Source organism: Piliocolobus tephrosceles, chromosome 9 (genome assembly GCF_002776525.5).
Source record: "Piliocolobus tephrosceles isolate RC106 chromosome 9, ASM277652v3, whole genome shotgun sequence".
NCBI classification, from domain to species: domain Eukaryota; kingdom Metazoa; phylum Chordata; class Mammalia; order Primates; family Cercopithecidae; genus Piliocolobus; species Piliocolobus tephrosceles.
In genome coordinates, this window is record NC_045442.1 from 1735388 (window position 1) to 1749440 (window position 14053).

The 14053-nt window shown below is 62.2% G+C and overlaps 1 protein-coding gene across 2 annotated transcripts in view; it reads right to left on the bottom strand.

The window, feature by feature from the left end:
• The window catches only part of DPYSL4 (dihydropyrimidinase like 4), an 18178-nt gene continuing 4125 nt past the window's right edge, over positions 1-14053 (bottom strand). The window contains exons 3-15 of one of the 2 annotated variants that reach the window (XR_002725142.1): positions 13272-13456; positions 11172-11336; positions 9278-9339; positions 9100-9180; positions 7727-7795; positions 7274-7394; positions 5698-5854; positions 5206-5347; positions 3885-4055; positions 2898-3077; positions 1850-2015; positions 290-936; positions 39-146 (exon numbers count right to left, since the gene is read on the bottom strand). Coding sequence is in view for 1 of the 2 variants with exons in the window: in XM_023185793.1 (XP_023041561.1) it covers positions 845-936; positions 1850-2015; positions 2898-3077; positions 3885-4055; positions 5206-5347; positions 5698-5854; positions 7274-7394; positions 7727-7795; positions 9100-9180; positions 9278-9339; positions 11172-11336; positions 13272-13456 (1591 nt within the window). In the remaining variant the exon portion in view is untranslated. Of the gene's footprint in view, positions 937-1849; positions 2016-2897; positions 3078-3884; positions 4056-5205; positions 5348-5697; positions 5855-7273; positions 7395-7726; positions 7796-9099; positions 9181-9277; positions 9340-11171; positions 11337-13271; positions 13457-14053 lie in introns of both variants that reach the window. The other variant, XM_023185793.1, reaches the window with a different exon arrangement.

Genomic DNA, 14053 nt, shown 5'->3' on the forward strand with positions numbered 1-14053 from the left:
TTCCACGCACAGGCGGCTTCAAACCCAGACGTCTTTAATGGGCCCGATTCACATCAGAGCAGGGTGACTGCCTGTCCAGGCGGTGGGTGGCATGCACAGGTTCCTGGCTACAGTGTCCTCAGTGTACAGAGCTGCTACTAAGAAGCCTACGGAAATACACAATCTGTAATAAGAGCAGTGTCTTCCTAAAGGATTGCAGAACTTCCCCGGACGAGGGCTACTACGAAAGCTTAGGTGTGGGCCTCGGGGTGTGTAAAAGGAACCCTCCACGGGCAGGGCTGCGCGGTACCAGGTTCTGATGGGTCCCTGAAGTCTCAGCAGCTGTGCCAGGCAGGAGGGCTCTGCTCCTATGCTCCTCCCTGGCCCGCGATGGGCACAGGCCTCCAAGGAGCGGCTGCAGGCGTGCGGGGCTCTGTGAGGCAGTGACTGGTGGTGGGGAGGTGGCAAATGCCCACCAGGCAGGACTCGGCCCCTTGCCAGTTCGCCAAGAAGCCCGGTGTCCAGCTGCTCCTGCACTCTGTGAGCTCGGTGGGTTCCCTGTCCCCATGCCAGGCCCAGTGGGCACTAGGGTGCGTGGGCTCAGGCTGCCAGCACTGTCCCTGCCATGTGGTACCACCTCACCCTGGCAGTGACATCTCCCCAGGTTCAGCCCTTCTCTCGAGGGGCTCTTGGCAGCAGGACCTGGGACCCCACAAGGAAAGGCTGTGGGGAGGAGGAAGGCAAGACCGCCAAGCACCTTTGAGAAACTTCTACCAAAGAAAACGCTAAGGAGGGGGGCGAGTGCCCCGGGGCCCCCGCGGCCTCGGGTGGGGCCAGCACAGCCCACAGGGCCAGTCCTGGGCGTCTAGGAGAGAGAGGTGATGTTGGAGCGGCCGCCGGGCGGTGCCATGATCTTCTGCGCTGTGCGTCGGGCGATGTGGTCATCAGCCTGAGACCCTGAAGAAAGGGCACAGGTGGGCAGGGAGAATGGGGCAGGGGCAGGGTCCCTTCTCTTCAAGGCGAGAGGCAGAGTCAGTGGCTGTGTCAGTGGGGCCAGGACCGTGGAGCCCCTGCACGCCTGCCACCACCAGAAGGCCAAGCAGACGAGGTGCCCGGCAGGTCTCCCATCCCTGAGGCCCGGGGTGCAGGTGAGGCTGCTCGGGAGATCCTAAGAGCTGCGGGGACTGCGGGCTCCAGCTGACCCTGCAGGAAGCCCTTCCTGTCCTGAGAGGAGCCCGGGCCAGTCCTGCCTCGTCCCTGCTGTGGGCCCCGGGTGATGAAAGGCTGCCCCTGGCCTCTCAGTGCTGGGTTCTCAGGGACCTGCCCCCAGGCCTGAGTCCCCAGGAGGTGAGTAGGGCTTTGCTGTCACTGCCTCAGGCTGGGAGAGTGCACCAGAAGCACTGCTAGGAGGCCAGAGGCCGAACCCTGGCAGCCTGAGCCCTCCCAAGCATTCTCGCACGTCCCTCCGGGGCCCCAGGACACAGCCCGGACCCCTCCCTTCTGCCTCAAGCTTGGTTCTGGGGCCAGCTGGGTGGGGACCTGGATTCCACATGATCCTGAGGTCCTCGTCAAGGCCCCTCACCTCCCCTGAGGCTGGAACCACACTCACTCCTGGGCTCCATGTGACACCCCCGCCCCAGTGCCACTCTCTCCGAGGTGCGGGTTCATCACAGCTGCCCTGGGCAGACAGTGGGCAGAAGGGGCCTCCCCACACCCCCAGCAGCATTTCCTGCCCCAGTCCCCAGCTGGCTGCCTTCTGTGTGCAGCCCCTCTGGGCACAGGCTGGTCCCTGGTACCTGAGGCCCCAGGGCCCCCTCAGGATGCTCCAGCAGAGCCTGTCACCCCACCTGGTGCCCCAGGCCCAACTCACCAGATAGGCTGAACCCCGACTGGTGTAGGTTGCGCACAGGAGGGACTGAGATCTTGCCTGGGCAGGACGCGCGGGCCTGAGCGCCACTCCCTGGCTTGGCAGGCACCATCACCTCATGGACGGGCCCGTCATACAGCCCACGGGGCACACCATGGATCTCCGCCAGCTGCGGGGGTGTGGGGCCAGAGATGGGGCATGAGAGGCTGAGCATGGGCAGCTGGAGGGCTGGGCCTGCTCTGTGCCTCTCCAGTGCCAGCTTCAGGAATTTGGGGCTGCCCTGGGGGCGGTGTTCACCCCACGTTCACACACGCCTCCCTCCTTGCAGTCCTCCCCACACATGTATAATGTCCTCCTGCGGTCGCACCTACACGTGTGTGCACACGTCCCTCCCCAGTCTTACCAACACAGGTGCACACGCTTATCCTCCCTCCGAGGTCCCACGTGCACTCGTGTGCACAGACACCACTGTGAGTGTCCCTGTGCGTGTGAAGCACCTGGTGGTCCGGGCAGACCACACCTGCTGCACTGTCGGACACGGATGATCCTGGGCAAACGTGGTGTCGCCACAGTAAGGAACCGGAAGGCCAGGGGAGGGGCTGCCATGGCTGAGCTCCCGAGAGCCCGTGTGGAGAGGAGCCCACACCCCAGGCCACAGATCAGGGGGCACATCTGTCCATGGGGAGTCCCTGAAGGACCCACGCTAAGGCCCAACTGACAGCTCCCATGGCGGGTAGATGTCTGCTCACTTTATATCTGTATTTTATCTAACAACATGGATGACTCGGGTGGGACTCAGCTGCCGTTCACAGGCGCTTGCAGAGCTGATCCAGGGCCTGAAGGTCCCAGCACCATGGGGGCCTCCCCTGCCATATTCTGGGAGCAGGCTCTGCTCCACTCAGACCCACCAGGGCCCTGGGCAAGCAGCGGCCCCGCTCCGTCTTCCTGACCCCTCCGGGGGCCAGGCCAGGCTGACCAGGGGTGCGTTCTGGGCCCAGAACTCAGCGCCCACCCGCCCGCCTGCACAACACTCTCGCGGGTGCCGCCCTACCCTGTTGCGAGCTTTGATCCTCTTGTAGACGAAGTCCGGGAATGTCTTCCGAGGGATGAAGCGGCCCGCCCCCGGGCTGACAGACATCTTCCCGTCCTCCAGCACCACGCGGCCCTGACTTATGACCACGGCGGGTGCTCCCCGGCACTCCACTCCCTCGAAAATGTTATACTCCACGTTCTGCGGAGAGAGGCCCCAGGGTCCAGTGCCTCCACGCTGGCGCCCAACAGTCCCATCCCCACTGAGCCGCTGCAGCACTGCGGCCGCCCAGTGTGAAGCAGGCCCAGTGTGCCTGCACTGAGCCCCTAGCAAGATGCTGGGACTGGCTGGGCGCCACCGGTGGCTCAAGCCTGTGATCCCAGCACTTTGGGAGGCCAAGACGGGCGGATCATGAGGTCAGATCGAGACCATCCTGGCTAACATGGTGAAACCCCGTCTCTACTAAAAAAAAAAAAAAAATACAAAAAACTAGCCGGGCGAGGTGGCGGGCGCCTGTAGTCCCAGCTACTTGGGAGGCTGAGGCAGGAGAATGGCGGGAACCCAGGAAGCGGAGCTTGCAGTGAGCTGAGATCCGGCCCCTGCACTCCAGCCCGGGTGACAGAGCGAGGCTCCGTCTCAAAAAAAAAAAAAGAAAAAGATGCTGGGACTCGGGTTGGAACTACGTTCCCCTCAGCCTACAGACCTCGTTTCTGAGTCCCAGGTTTCTCTTGAGGACAATGGGGACAGGCAGGGAGGGTCACTTCCCCCTTGGCTTGGCAGGTGCACGCGGCACCGCTCTGCCCTGGCCTCCTCCATGGCACAAGGGGACCACAGATGCAGCTGTCACGCAGCGAAGTGACGTGGACAGGGCCCATTTCAGTGCCTGGCGTGGGCACTGAGTCCACTGCTGCTGCCACGTGGGCCTCTGTCCTGCGCGTCTTCTGGGAAGGCTGTCTCGGGGCCCAGCTCCACAAAGGCCAGCCCTGACTTACAGCCGCCTTCTCTTACCAGATTGTGGCTCTTGGCAGAGATGATCCTGGTGGCCCTGGGGTTCCATATGACCAGGTCAGCGTCAGAGCCCACAGCCACTCGTCCCTTCCTTGGGTAAAAATTGAAGATTTTGGCAGCATTTGTACTGGTCACCGCAACAAACTCATTCTCGTCCATCTTCCCAGAGGCCTGGGGAACAAGAAGGCTAGGCTGAGGGTGACGGGTGGGGCTCACACGAGGACAGATGCTGGGCCACCAGGACCCCGCAAGGATGGATGCCAGGCCACTGGGCCCCTGTGAGGACAGACGCTGGGCCACCGGGTTCCCCACAAGGTTGGACAGCAGGACACGGGGCCTCTGAAAGGTTGGATGCTGGGCTGCTGGGGCCCCACAAAGATGGATACCAGGCCCCCACGAAGACGGGCACTAGAGTGCCACCCTGGCAGCCAAGATCAGGACAGGGCTTCAGCCACGGCCCTTGCCATGGCAACACTTGGGGTAAGAACGCCTGCCAGGCTGTACTGGGGAATCAGTGAGCCCATCTCAGTGATGCCCGCTGGTCTGCCCCTTCCTGGACGAAGCCTTTCTGCGTTCACTTTGTGGGTAAAGCTTCCACGAAGGTTCAGCAAGGGTGAAGCTTCAATGTCAATACCCGTGTGCCCTGAAGGACTTGACAGTCTCCTTGGGGAGCCCTGGAGGCTGGGGAGGCAGGAGCAGCTGAGGGAAAGAGCTCCGTTGCTGGGTGAGGTGGGGCTGAGGATGCAGGAGGGCCCAGGACGGGAAGGTGGAGCTGAGGATGCGGGAGGGTCCAGGACCGGGAAGGTGGGGCTGAGGATGTGGGAGGGTCCAGGACCAGGAGGTGGAGCTGAGGATTTGGGAGGGCCCAGGACGGGAAGGTGGGGCTGAGGATGTGGGAGGGTCCAGGACCGGGAAGTGGGGCTGAGGATGCGGGAGGGCCCAGGATGGGAAGGTGGGGCTGAGGATGTGGGAGGGTACAGGATGGGGCGATAGGTTCTGAGGACATTGCAGGAGGAGCACTAACGTCACAGCATGGAGCCCCCATGCTGACCCCTGGGCAAACCCAGTGTCCAGGCAACACTAGAGTCAGCTGGGGGTGGGGGAGCTACCACCTGCCCCTGTTGCTGTTGGAGTCTCATCTGGAAGGATGAGAACCATGTGTCTGAGGCACCCTAGGTGGAGGATCTGCCACCCCGGAGCCACGTGCTCTGATCTGTTTCACGAGTGTGCACTGGTTAGGTGGGTTCCCTTCTGAGCAGCCGTCAGAATCCCACCCACAGCCGCTCCGCAGACGGCGTGCCCCGGCCAGGTTTGTGCTCACCACACATTTCTCCCAGACCACCGACATGCGCTCCTCAATGCCGTTGGTGCCCTCAGGGATCAGCGTGAAGTTGTCCTTGCCCACGGCCTTCTGGGCAGTGGTGAAGGTGCAGTGGGCACTGCCTGTCACCTGGAGGTCCCCACTGGAAACAACCCAGGGTCAGAGGGGCCCAGGGGTCCTGGCCTTCCTGAGCCGGCAGAAGCCAGGTCAGCTCCAGCCCCCTTGGCCAGCACAACCGCAGGAGCTAGAGGTCATCTGAGTGGCTCTCGCTGGGCAAAGCTGGTGCCTCTGTGCAGGGGAGCAGGGGCTGGTTCCTGCCAGGGGAGCCCCAGCTGGGACCAAAGGGCTCAGACTTTCCCCACCCGCCACCGTCTGGGCTGCCCCACGGGAGCCGTGGGAGAGGCCTGGGGTGTCAGGGCCACCAGTGGGCCACAGCCTTGGCACGGTGTGCAGCATGCAGCCAATCTGGGGCCACCTGGAGCAGCTGCTTACCTGGACAGCAGGCAGGTGAGGTGGTCTGCCGTGGTGGGGTCTGGGTTGACAGGGGGCGACGTGACGAAGGCTGCAGCCTTGGCCCAGTTCTTGCTCCAATAGTGAGAACCGTCGGTGCCCAGGCTGGCGGTGATGGGCTCCCCAAACACGACCACCCCTGGAGCATGAGGCCCATGAGAGGTGCCCCGCTGACCACCTGTACCCCATGGAGCCCCGAGCACTGCTGCTGCTGACACCCCCGACTGCCCCTCACTTTCTTGGCCTCAGACAGCTTGTCCCCTGTCTAGAGTCCCTGGCCGTGGGCAGGAGGGCAGAGGCCTGGGTCCCGGACAGACGTGGTTGGCCCTGGGAGTCCTTTCTCTGCCCACATCCCACCCCAGGACCCCGGGCACTCCAGCGGGGCTGGGGCGTGCCTGTGGGCCGCAGTGAGGCACAGTGAGCTGCACGGTGGCTGACCGGCCTGGGGTGCCCTGCTCATGGCCTCACCAGGGTTCCAGCTCACAGCTGAAGCAGCTCCCACCAGTTGGTGGGTGAGAAATGCTCCCAGGGGGGGTGGGGCACCCCCTGAGAAGAGCCTGGTGGGTGGGGTACCCCCGAGAAGGGCCTGGTGGGTGGGGTACCCCCCGAGAAGGGCCTGGTGGGTGGGGCACCCCCGAGAAGGGCCTGGCCTGCTGCCCCAAGGCTGCTTGGTGTCCTGAGTGAGGCCCAGGCCTTGCCCCTGCAGACCCCTGTTCACCTGCGCACCTCAGAGTCCTTTTCGCAGTTAACTGAGCGGATTTCAGTTTCAACCCTCGATGCAGGAAACACACAGAAGAGCCCCCCCCCCCCCCCCCCCCCCGCCGCGCCAGGGATTTTCACAGCCCCAGGCAGGCCCAGAAAACAAGGTTTCAGGACTCAGTGGGGACAGCAAGAGGAGGGAAACCAGACCAGACCCAGAGGCCTTCTTGGGGACGCCCCCTCATTTACCCATCACCTGGGTTCTGCACCTGGATCCTTGGCCATCTCCAGCCCCAGTGATTGCTGGGCCTCCCTGGACCCTCTGAGCCCAGTAGCCTCTGGGGGACCCCACAGTCAAGCCCCTGCCAATCACAGCCCTGTATCCCCCCCCCCCCCACATCCCCGGGTCTAAGGCTCTGCAGTGCCAGGCTCCAGCTGGCTGGCATTCTGTGGGCAGGTAGCACCCCGGCTCTGGACACAGCAAATGCTAATATGGGGGGGCCTCCTTAGTGGAACTGGATTTCTCTCTCAGACACTCCTCATCTCATCATTCCATCCCCCCCACACCCCCACTGGAAATAGGGTGAGCAGCCCCATGTTTGGCCTCAGGGCCCTGGTGAGCAGCTGCCGCTCCAACGAGGCTGGAAACTCAGCCCCACCCCGACGCAGGGACTCAGGTCCAGCCCCCCCACTCCGATGCAGGGACTCAGGGCCCTGGTGCGCAGCTGCTGCTCCAATGAGGCTGGAAGCTCAGCCCCACCCCGATGCAGGGACTCAGGGCACCTGCATCTCCCCAGGGCTGCACCCAGGAGGCCGAGACCATGGCCCCCTGGCATCAGAGGCGGGGCTGGGCGCTCACCTCTGCGCTTGGCCTGGGCGATGGCATCGGCCGCCCCCTTGCTCATCACCTTGGTGATGTATAGTGGGCAGTTGGCCTGCTTGGCGATGGTGACAGCTCGGTACACCGCCTCAGCCTCCACCTGGGGACGAGGTGGGAGGGATCAGGCCACACAAGGGCTCCAGACCAGTGTGGGCAATGGGGATGCCCAGGGGTTACCCATGGGATCCCAGGCTCAGGGCAGCCTAGTAGGAGCGCCCCAGCCTTGGGCTCAGTGCCTGGGTCTGCCCACATCACGTTCTGGGCCTCGGGTACAGGCTGTAGGGTGGTGGAGCAGGGATTCATGCCTCCCAGATGAGGTCAGGGCGAGCACAGTGGCAGAGCCAGGAGTCCAGGGCCAGGGTCAGCACAGCCCCAGGCAGCAGCGGTCCGGGCAGAGTTCGCTCGGGTGTGCCGTGGCGCCTGGGATCTTACCTCCTCGGGGTGGCTGAGCACGTGGCCCTCGGGACCAGTGATGCCAAGCTCCAGCAACCGCTTCTGCTCCTAAAGAAACCAACAGGATGCCTTGCTCCAGCCCTGAAGGGAGCCTGGGCCTTGGATGCTAACCCCATTCCCCAAGTGGTCCTGGACCCTCAGGCCTCCCAGAATTTGCCAGCCGGAGAACTCAGAATCGAGGGTGGAGGAGCTTGGAGAGGCGCGATTCCTGCTCCCTGAGTTACCAAGGAGGGGACAGCTTGGCTAGGGGAAGGGGCTTGCCTGAGGCTTCAGAGCTCCTTACTGATGGCGCCAAGACTCCACCCTGCCTCCACCGTGCCCATGGCGCTGACTCCCCCAGCGGGGGCATGTGTGGGGGTGCACACAGGCGGGGAGGGCTCTGCAGGCCAGGAATGGACAACCACTCCTTCCTCCAGCAGTGCCCTTCCATAGAGATGTGCACTACAGCGCCTGCTCGCGTCAGGGAAGACATGGTACCGGCCAGGAGACGCAGCCCCAATACTGAGGCTCCCTCCTGCTGTATGTGGAGCATCTGTTGGACCCAGGACGACCTCCTGATGGTGCACCCGGGGCCTGGCCTTGGGCCACAGAAGTGTCTGTGATGCCCCGATGCCCTCGCAGCTGGACGGGTGGACGAGGACACTGGGGACCCCCCACGTGCCCCTGCCCGAGTGCCACCACCTTCCTGTAGAGCTCAGGAGGTGGGCAGAGCCCGTCCCATCCCAGGAAGTCTCACTGTAGGTTTGCAGTGTCAGGGAGGTGTGTCCTGTGTGGGGACCCCCACTGAGGTCCCACAGGGATGGGGCGGCCCACTCTCTGAACTCCATCTGTACCCGTGGGTGCCTGAGCTGGAGGGGGAAACAAGGGGGATCGGGGAATCGGCGAAACAAGGGGGAAACAGGGGCCTGGGGGATCGGCGGCACCGCACGTGGGCTCAGGCCCTCCCCAGCCCAATGGGATGTGTCTGAAGGATGTGGCCCTGTCAACATGGGTGCCCTTGGCTGGAAGGAAGGTGGCAACCCAACCCCCAGAGGGGGCCCCGCTCCACAGGAGGGGCCTGGATCCATGGGGTGACACTTTGGTTTTGAGGTATTTGGATAAGAAGTGTGGATCGAGGAGAAGCTGTTTTAAGGCCTCAAAGCTCCCCACCCCCGCCCAGTCTCACTCACTGGTTGACCTTTGACTCAGGGTAAGCTGTGACCCGCCCTCAAGGTTGTGTAGGATTCTGTGATGTCTGCGTAACAGGAAGGTCACCCGCAGACCCCCCCCCCCCCCCCCCGCACCCCCCGCCCCCCGGCGGCCCCCGCCACACCAGCAGCCCCCGCCACACCAGCAGCCCTGCCCCACGGCACCTCCTCCACGATGTCCCCGTTCTCAGCGTGCACCTGGGCCAAGGCCCCCAGGTCCCGGATGATGCTGAAGATCTCGTACATCTGGGAAGAGAAGTGGTGGGTGCTGGGCAGGACTGCGCCTGTGCCAGCAGCGGCCTGGGGGACACCTGCCCACTCCCTTCTCCACGCCTGCCCTTACCTGGCTGTCACTGCACTGGCACCGGTCCTTGTATGCCATGAAGACCAGGAAGGAGTTCACGCCTGGAGAAGAGGTGGGGGTCAGAGGCTCAGCCATCACCAATCAGACAACCCGAGGAGGCTCTGCTGCTCCCTGCCCACTGGAGGGTCGGGGGTCTTGGGCCCCTCTCCTGCAGTGCTTCCATGGATGGCTTGCCAGCCATGCGAGCAGACCCCTGCTTCCACGCACACACCAGCCAGCTGGGAAGTGAGGCGAGGCAGCTACATCCAGGCCCTCCTTGCCTGCTCCTGTGCTCTGGATTAAAAACTGATTGTTCACCCAGTGGCAAATGCAGGTGAGAACCCCTCACACCCGTCCAGCAGACCCCCCGTTACTGGAAGAGCCACTGTGCCTGGGCTCTTGGCCTGAGTTCCACTGGCCCCCAACTGGAAGTGCGGCCTAGGCCGCGCTGTGCTGGTGACCTCCATTCTAGCCGACCAGCACATCCAGCACCTGCCTGTGGGGCCTTGGAGCCCCGCTTGCCATGCCTGGCTCATGGTGCAGGCTTGTGGGACCGCCCAGATCTCAGGGCTGGGCCCTTAGGACGAGCAGAAGGACCAGGGGCTGCCTCTGACATTGGGGCCCAAACAAGAAGAGGGCTGAGCTCTCCTGTTTCCTGCACAGCCAGAGCCCATCCACCTCCCCCAGGACTCAGGACCTGTGTGGGGACCCGCCTGGGCCTGGAGGCAGGATCCCAACCTCCCATCACTCAAGCCTACCCAGCCCATGGCATCCCCTCCTGGCTGGGTGGAAAGTGCTAGTGTGACTCGCTAAGGCATGCTGGGGAAACCGAGTCAGCCTGTGCCCCACAAGCCATCCCTCCAGGTAGCAACCTGCATGTGACCTGGCATGTGGGGCCCCTGATGAAGGTGATGGTTGGGATGTGGCGCTGTCCCTGCAACACCACCCCATGGGCACAGGACCTACAACTCCCGTGTGGCTCTCAGGCAGCAGAGGCCCCAGCAGTGCCCCCGCAGGGTGAGGGGAGGTGCAGGCCCTGCTTCCACCTCCGCTCTGAGACACGAGGCCACAGGCCTCCCGGGTCCACTCACAGAAAAGCATGGGTGGCAGAGCAGCTGCCTGGAGTGAGGCCCAGGGACCGAGGACTGACGGGCTCCAGCAGCCCCCGGGCAGGGAGGTGAGGGATCCTGACACCAAGGGGCACCTGTGTCATGACCGTCACCCTCTGGGGAATGGGAACCCGGAGGAATGGCCTTGAAGAAGCGCCCCTGCCTCCTTCAGGTCCATAGGGAGTGGGTAGCAGGCATCCCTGGCAGTGCTAGGGCCTGACAGCCTCCTGGGCTTGCTCGGACCCCATCCCGCCCCCACCTCCAGGCCGGAAGCTGTGGGCCGGACTCAGATTAGGAGAGATCAGTTATAATCAGATATGACACTTGTCAAACCCACTATGAAACTCTGATGTGGTTTTAGCTTCAGGGTTTTCTTGTGGGAAAAATGTTAAACTTGTTTATAGACTGATCTGTTTTAGCACAGATGACAACAAAGAGATACAGACTTAAAGGGTCTCCCTCTGAAAGGATCCCCAAATGCTAGGAGATGGGGAACGGCTGCTCTTCCACCCTGGGCAGCCTCTTTTCTAAGAAACCAGGGACCTGCTGTATCTTTTCATCGGGAGGATAATTCCAGGGTGGGTCCCTTGGATTGGGAAAGAGAAGGCCTCTTGGTCTAGAGCCTCTGACGGTGGGATGGGCCTTCAAATGGCTTTTCTCCAACTTCGACTCAAACCCGGACACCGGCCCTGGGGGAGATCAGCACCACCAGCAGGACACGGTCAGGGCAGAGGCCCCTCCGCCAGGCTCCATGCCCGCCCTCCAGCCCCTCCAGCCACCCTCACCCTTCTCCTTGACCAGGGCCTCCAGCTCCTCCTTGATGCTCTCATGCCAGCGGGTGATGTCCACGTGCAGGGAGTAGTCGCAGCAGGCCGCGCTGTCCGCCCGCTCCCGCCACTGCTCGTAGGCCGACAGCAGGCTCACACCCGTGTCGGGGAAGACATGGTCCACTGTGAAGGCAGCATGGTCAGCAGCTTCTCCCACCGGTCCCCAGTTCCCACCTCTGCCTCCTCCATGGGAGACTGTTTCATGTTCCCAAGAGACCAGAAGATCATTTGAGGGAGACACAGCAGAGGCCACCGGCCTCTGAGACAGGGTGACGCTGTCACGAACCTGTTCTATCGCTTTGTTCAAAGAGGAACCTTCTGACCCAAGTCCCCCAGCCACCCTCTGAGCACAGAAGGGAGAGGGGAGAGAGGAAGAGCCCCACCCCAAACCACCCCACTCCCACATCGCACGTGGGGGAGCGCGGGAGGTCAGGGCTTTGCCGGGCTGCCAGCTCCTGTCTCGGCCTGGGTGTGCTGTCCAAGGTGCTGGGCCCCATCTCTCAGTGCCTTCCCAGAACAGTGGGAGCTGGGCTGGTTTCCCGAGTGCCCCACTGGCTCCACAAGACTTGATAGGGGCCATCCTGCCCCCTGCACATAGCCATTGTGCTGCTGCCCCACTAACAACACACCCAAGGCCCCAACACTGCTCACTGGCCTCTCCTGGTGCAGCCAGGAGAGAGCTCCAAGCCAGGTGGTCTGACAGGAGGGCACGCCCACCAGGGATGCCTTCCTCCAGCACAGCCCTCCCTCGGGCCCCTACACAACCCAACAGGATGAAGTGGGCACCCACCCTCCCTGCAGCCACCCACAGTGCCAGCCTGGGCCTGCAGGCAGAGGAAGACGGAGGCAGGACAGAGGCCAGCCTCGTGTCTGTGATGTTTCTCTGTCTTCACGGGGATCCACAGCTGGCCGGGTGCCTTGGCACTGGCACAAAGCAGGTGGTCTCGACTGTGCAGACATCCTGACTGGCTTGGGCTGCCGCCCGAAGGGCGTGGGCAGTGGCCAGTCTCCTCAGACTGCAAAGTGGGCTGCTGCTGGTTTTCCCTCCCTTTGTGGCTGAGTAAACCAAACCAAGCTGTGATTTGGCTAAATGTCCCTGCGAGGTGTCCCAGGGTCCTCAGAGCTGCCCTCCCTGGCATGCCAGGGACACAAAGCAACTTACGTGCATTAACTCACACATGACTCACAAGCTTGTGAGGCCAGTGTTCTGTTTTACAGGTCAACGAAGTGTGACTGGTAAAAGCCAGCTGAGTTATCGGGAGTCACATAGCTAGAAAACTATAGAACCAGGTTCAGCTAGGCCCCTCAGACCCATTCTCAACCACAGCAGTGATGTCTGCACCAGACGGACGCAGCGGAGAGAATGCACCCAAGGCCACGCAGTGTGGTCAGGGTCTAGGCTCTGGGGCCTCGTCCTGGCCCCTGAGCTCACCACGTGCTCATGGTGGGCAGGCGGACTCCCCTCACCCGCCTGTTAAACTGGGCTTAGCTGAGAGGGTTTTAGGAGGAGAACATGTGAGCTGATGGGTGTCAGGATAGAGCCCGTGCCGGGCACGCAGCCAGCACTACAAAAATAGCAACCCTGGTTATTTTTTGATGGGATAATAATGAGCATTGCTTTTATCTTTTTTCTAAAAATACAGCCTCCATCCTTAACTCTTCTTGGCATGAGCAAGAACCTTCCACATATCAAGCTTCCGAGGCATGTGGCTCAAGGTCAAACATGTATCTGGCATTTCAGAAAGCGCGACCCATCCCCTCGCCAAGGCATTTGAGATTTCCAAACCCCAGCTCTGGGCCAGCTACTAGTGCCCAGGAAAGAACAAGTGGACACACATCAGTCCCGATTTCCAGTCCTGGAAATCCCAGGAGCATTCCAGAGCTGGCCACGCAGAAACACCCAGGGCAGGACACAGGGATAAGAAAGGCACTCCAGGTTCTCAGATAGATGCAATAAAGGCACCTTTAGACGTCACTCCTCCTCCCACACACACCTGGCCAGAGGGAGGGCGGCAGACGCTGGCTGCCCCCTGTAGAGGAGGAGACCCAGACACTCACAGATCATGGTGGTTCCTCCTGCTAGCGCTGCCTTGGTGCCCTGACAGAAGTCGTCAGCCGGGGTCATGCCCAGGACGGGCATCTGCAGCCTTGTGTGGACGTCAACGCCACCAGGAAGCACCATCAGGCCATGGGCGTCAATGGTCTTGATGCCCCCAGGGACGATGAGGTTTTCTCCGATTTGTCTGAAAGCAGCAGAGATTTCACTGGTTACAGTGAGCCCAGGTCAGAGCCCAAACGGGCTCCCAGCAGCGCCGCAGAGCTGAAGTGTTTGCGTGAGCTGCAGACCCCGAGAAAAAGGCCAGCACGGCCGGCCCCTCACTGGAACAGCTCCTCAGGAGTGCCAGGGAGCAAAGCATCCCTCAGCACAGCTCAGGACAGTCACTGCAGGGTCCAGCCTCGTGCAGACGCCACGCCCTGTGGTTTTCCACTCAGGTCCCTGGTTGCTACTTTTTTTGACTACAGGAGGGAGCGGCTTGACAGACAGAAGCAGATGCGCTAACAGGTGTGGGCACCAATATTGAGGAAGCACCTGCTGTGAGCCAGGGATGGTACTAAGTACCGTGATGAACAAAGAAACATGGAAGCTGGTGTCCTGCTTTCAACCTGCAGCCACCTGACATGCCTCTGCCCTCACCAAAGGCCGGGGCTCTGACAGTGGCCACCAGGTTACTGCTGCCAAGGATGGCTTTGGAAAAGAAGAAACCTCTCCCATGGATTTCACCCAAAAGTCAATGCCTGGATACCATGTGACCAGTGCGTACACAAGAGCTGGGGACGTA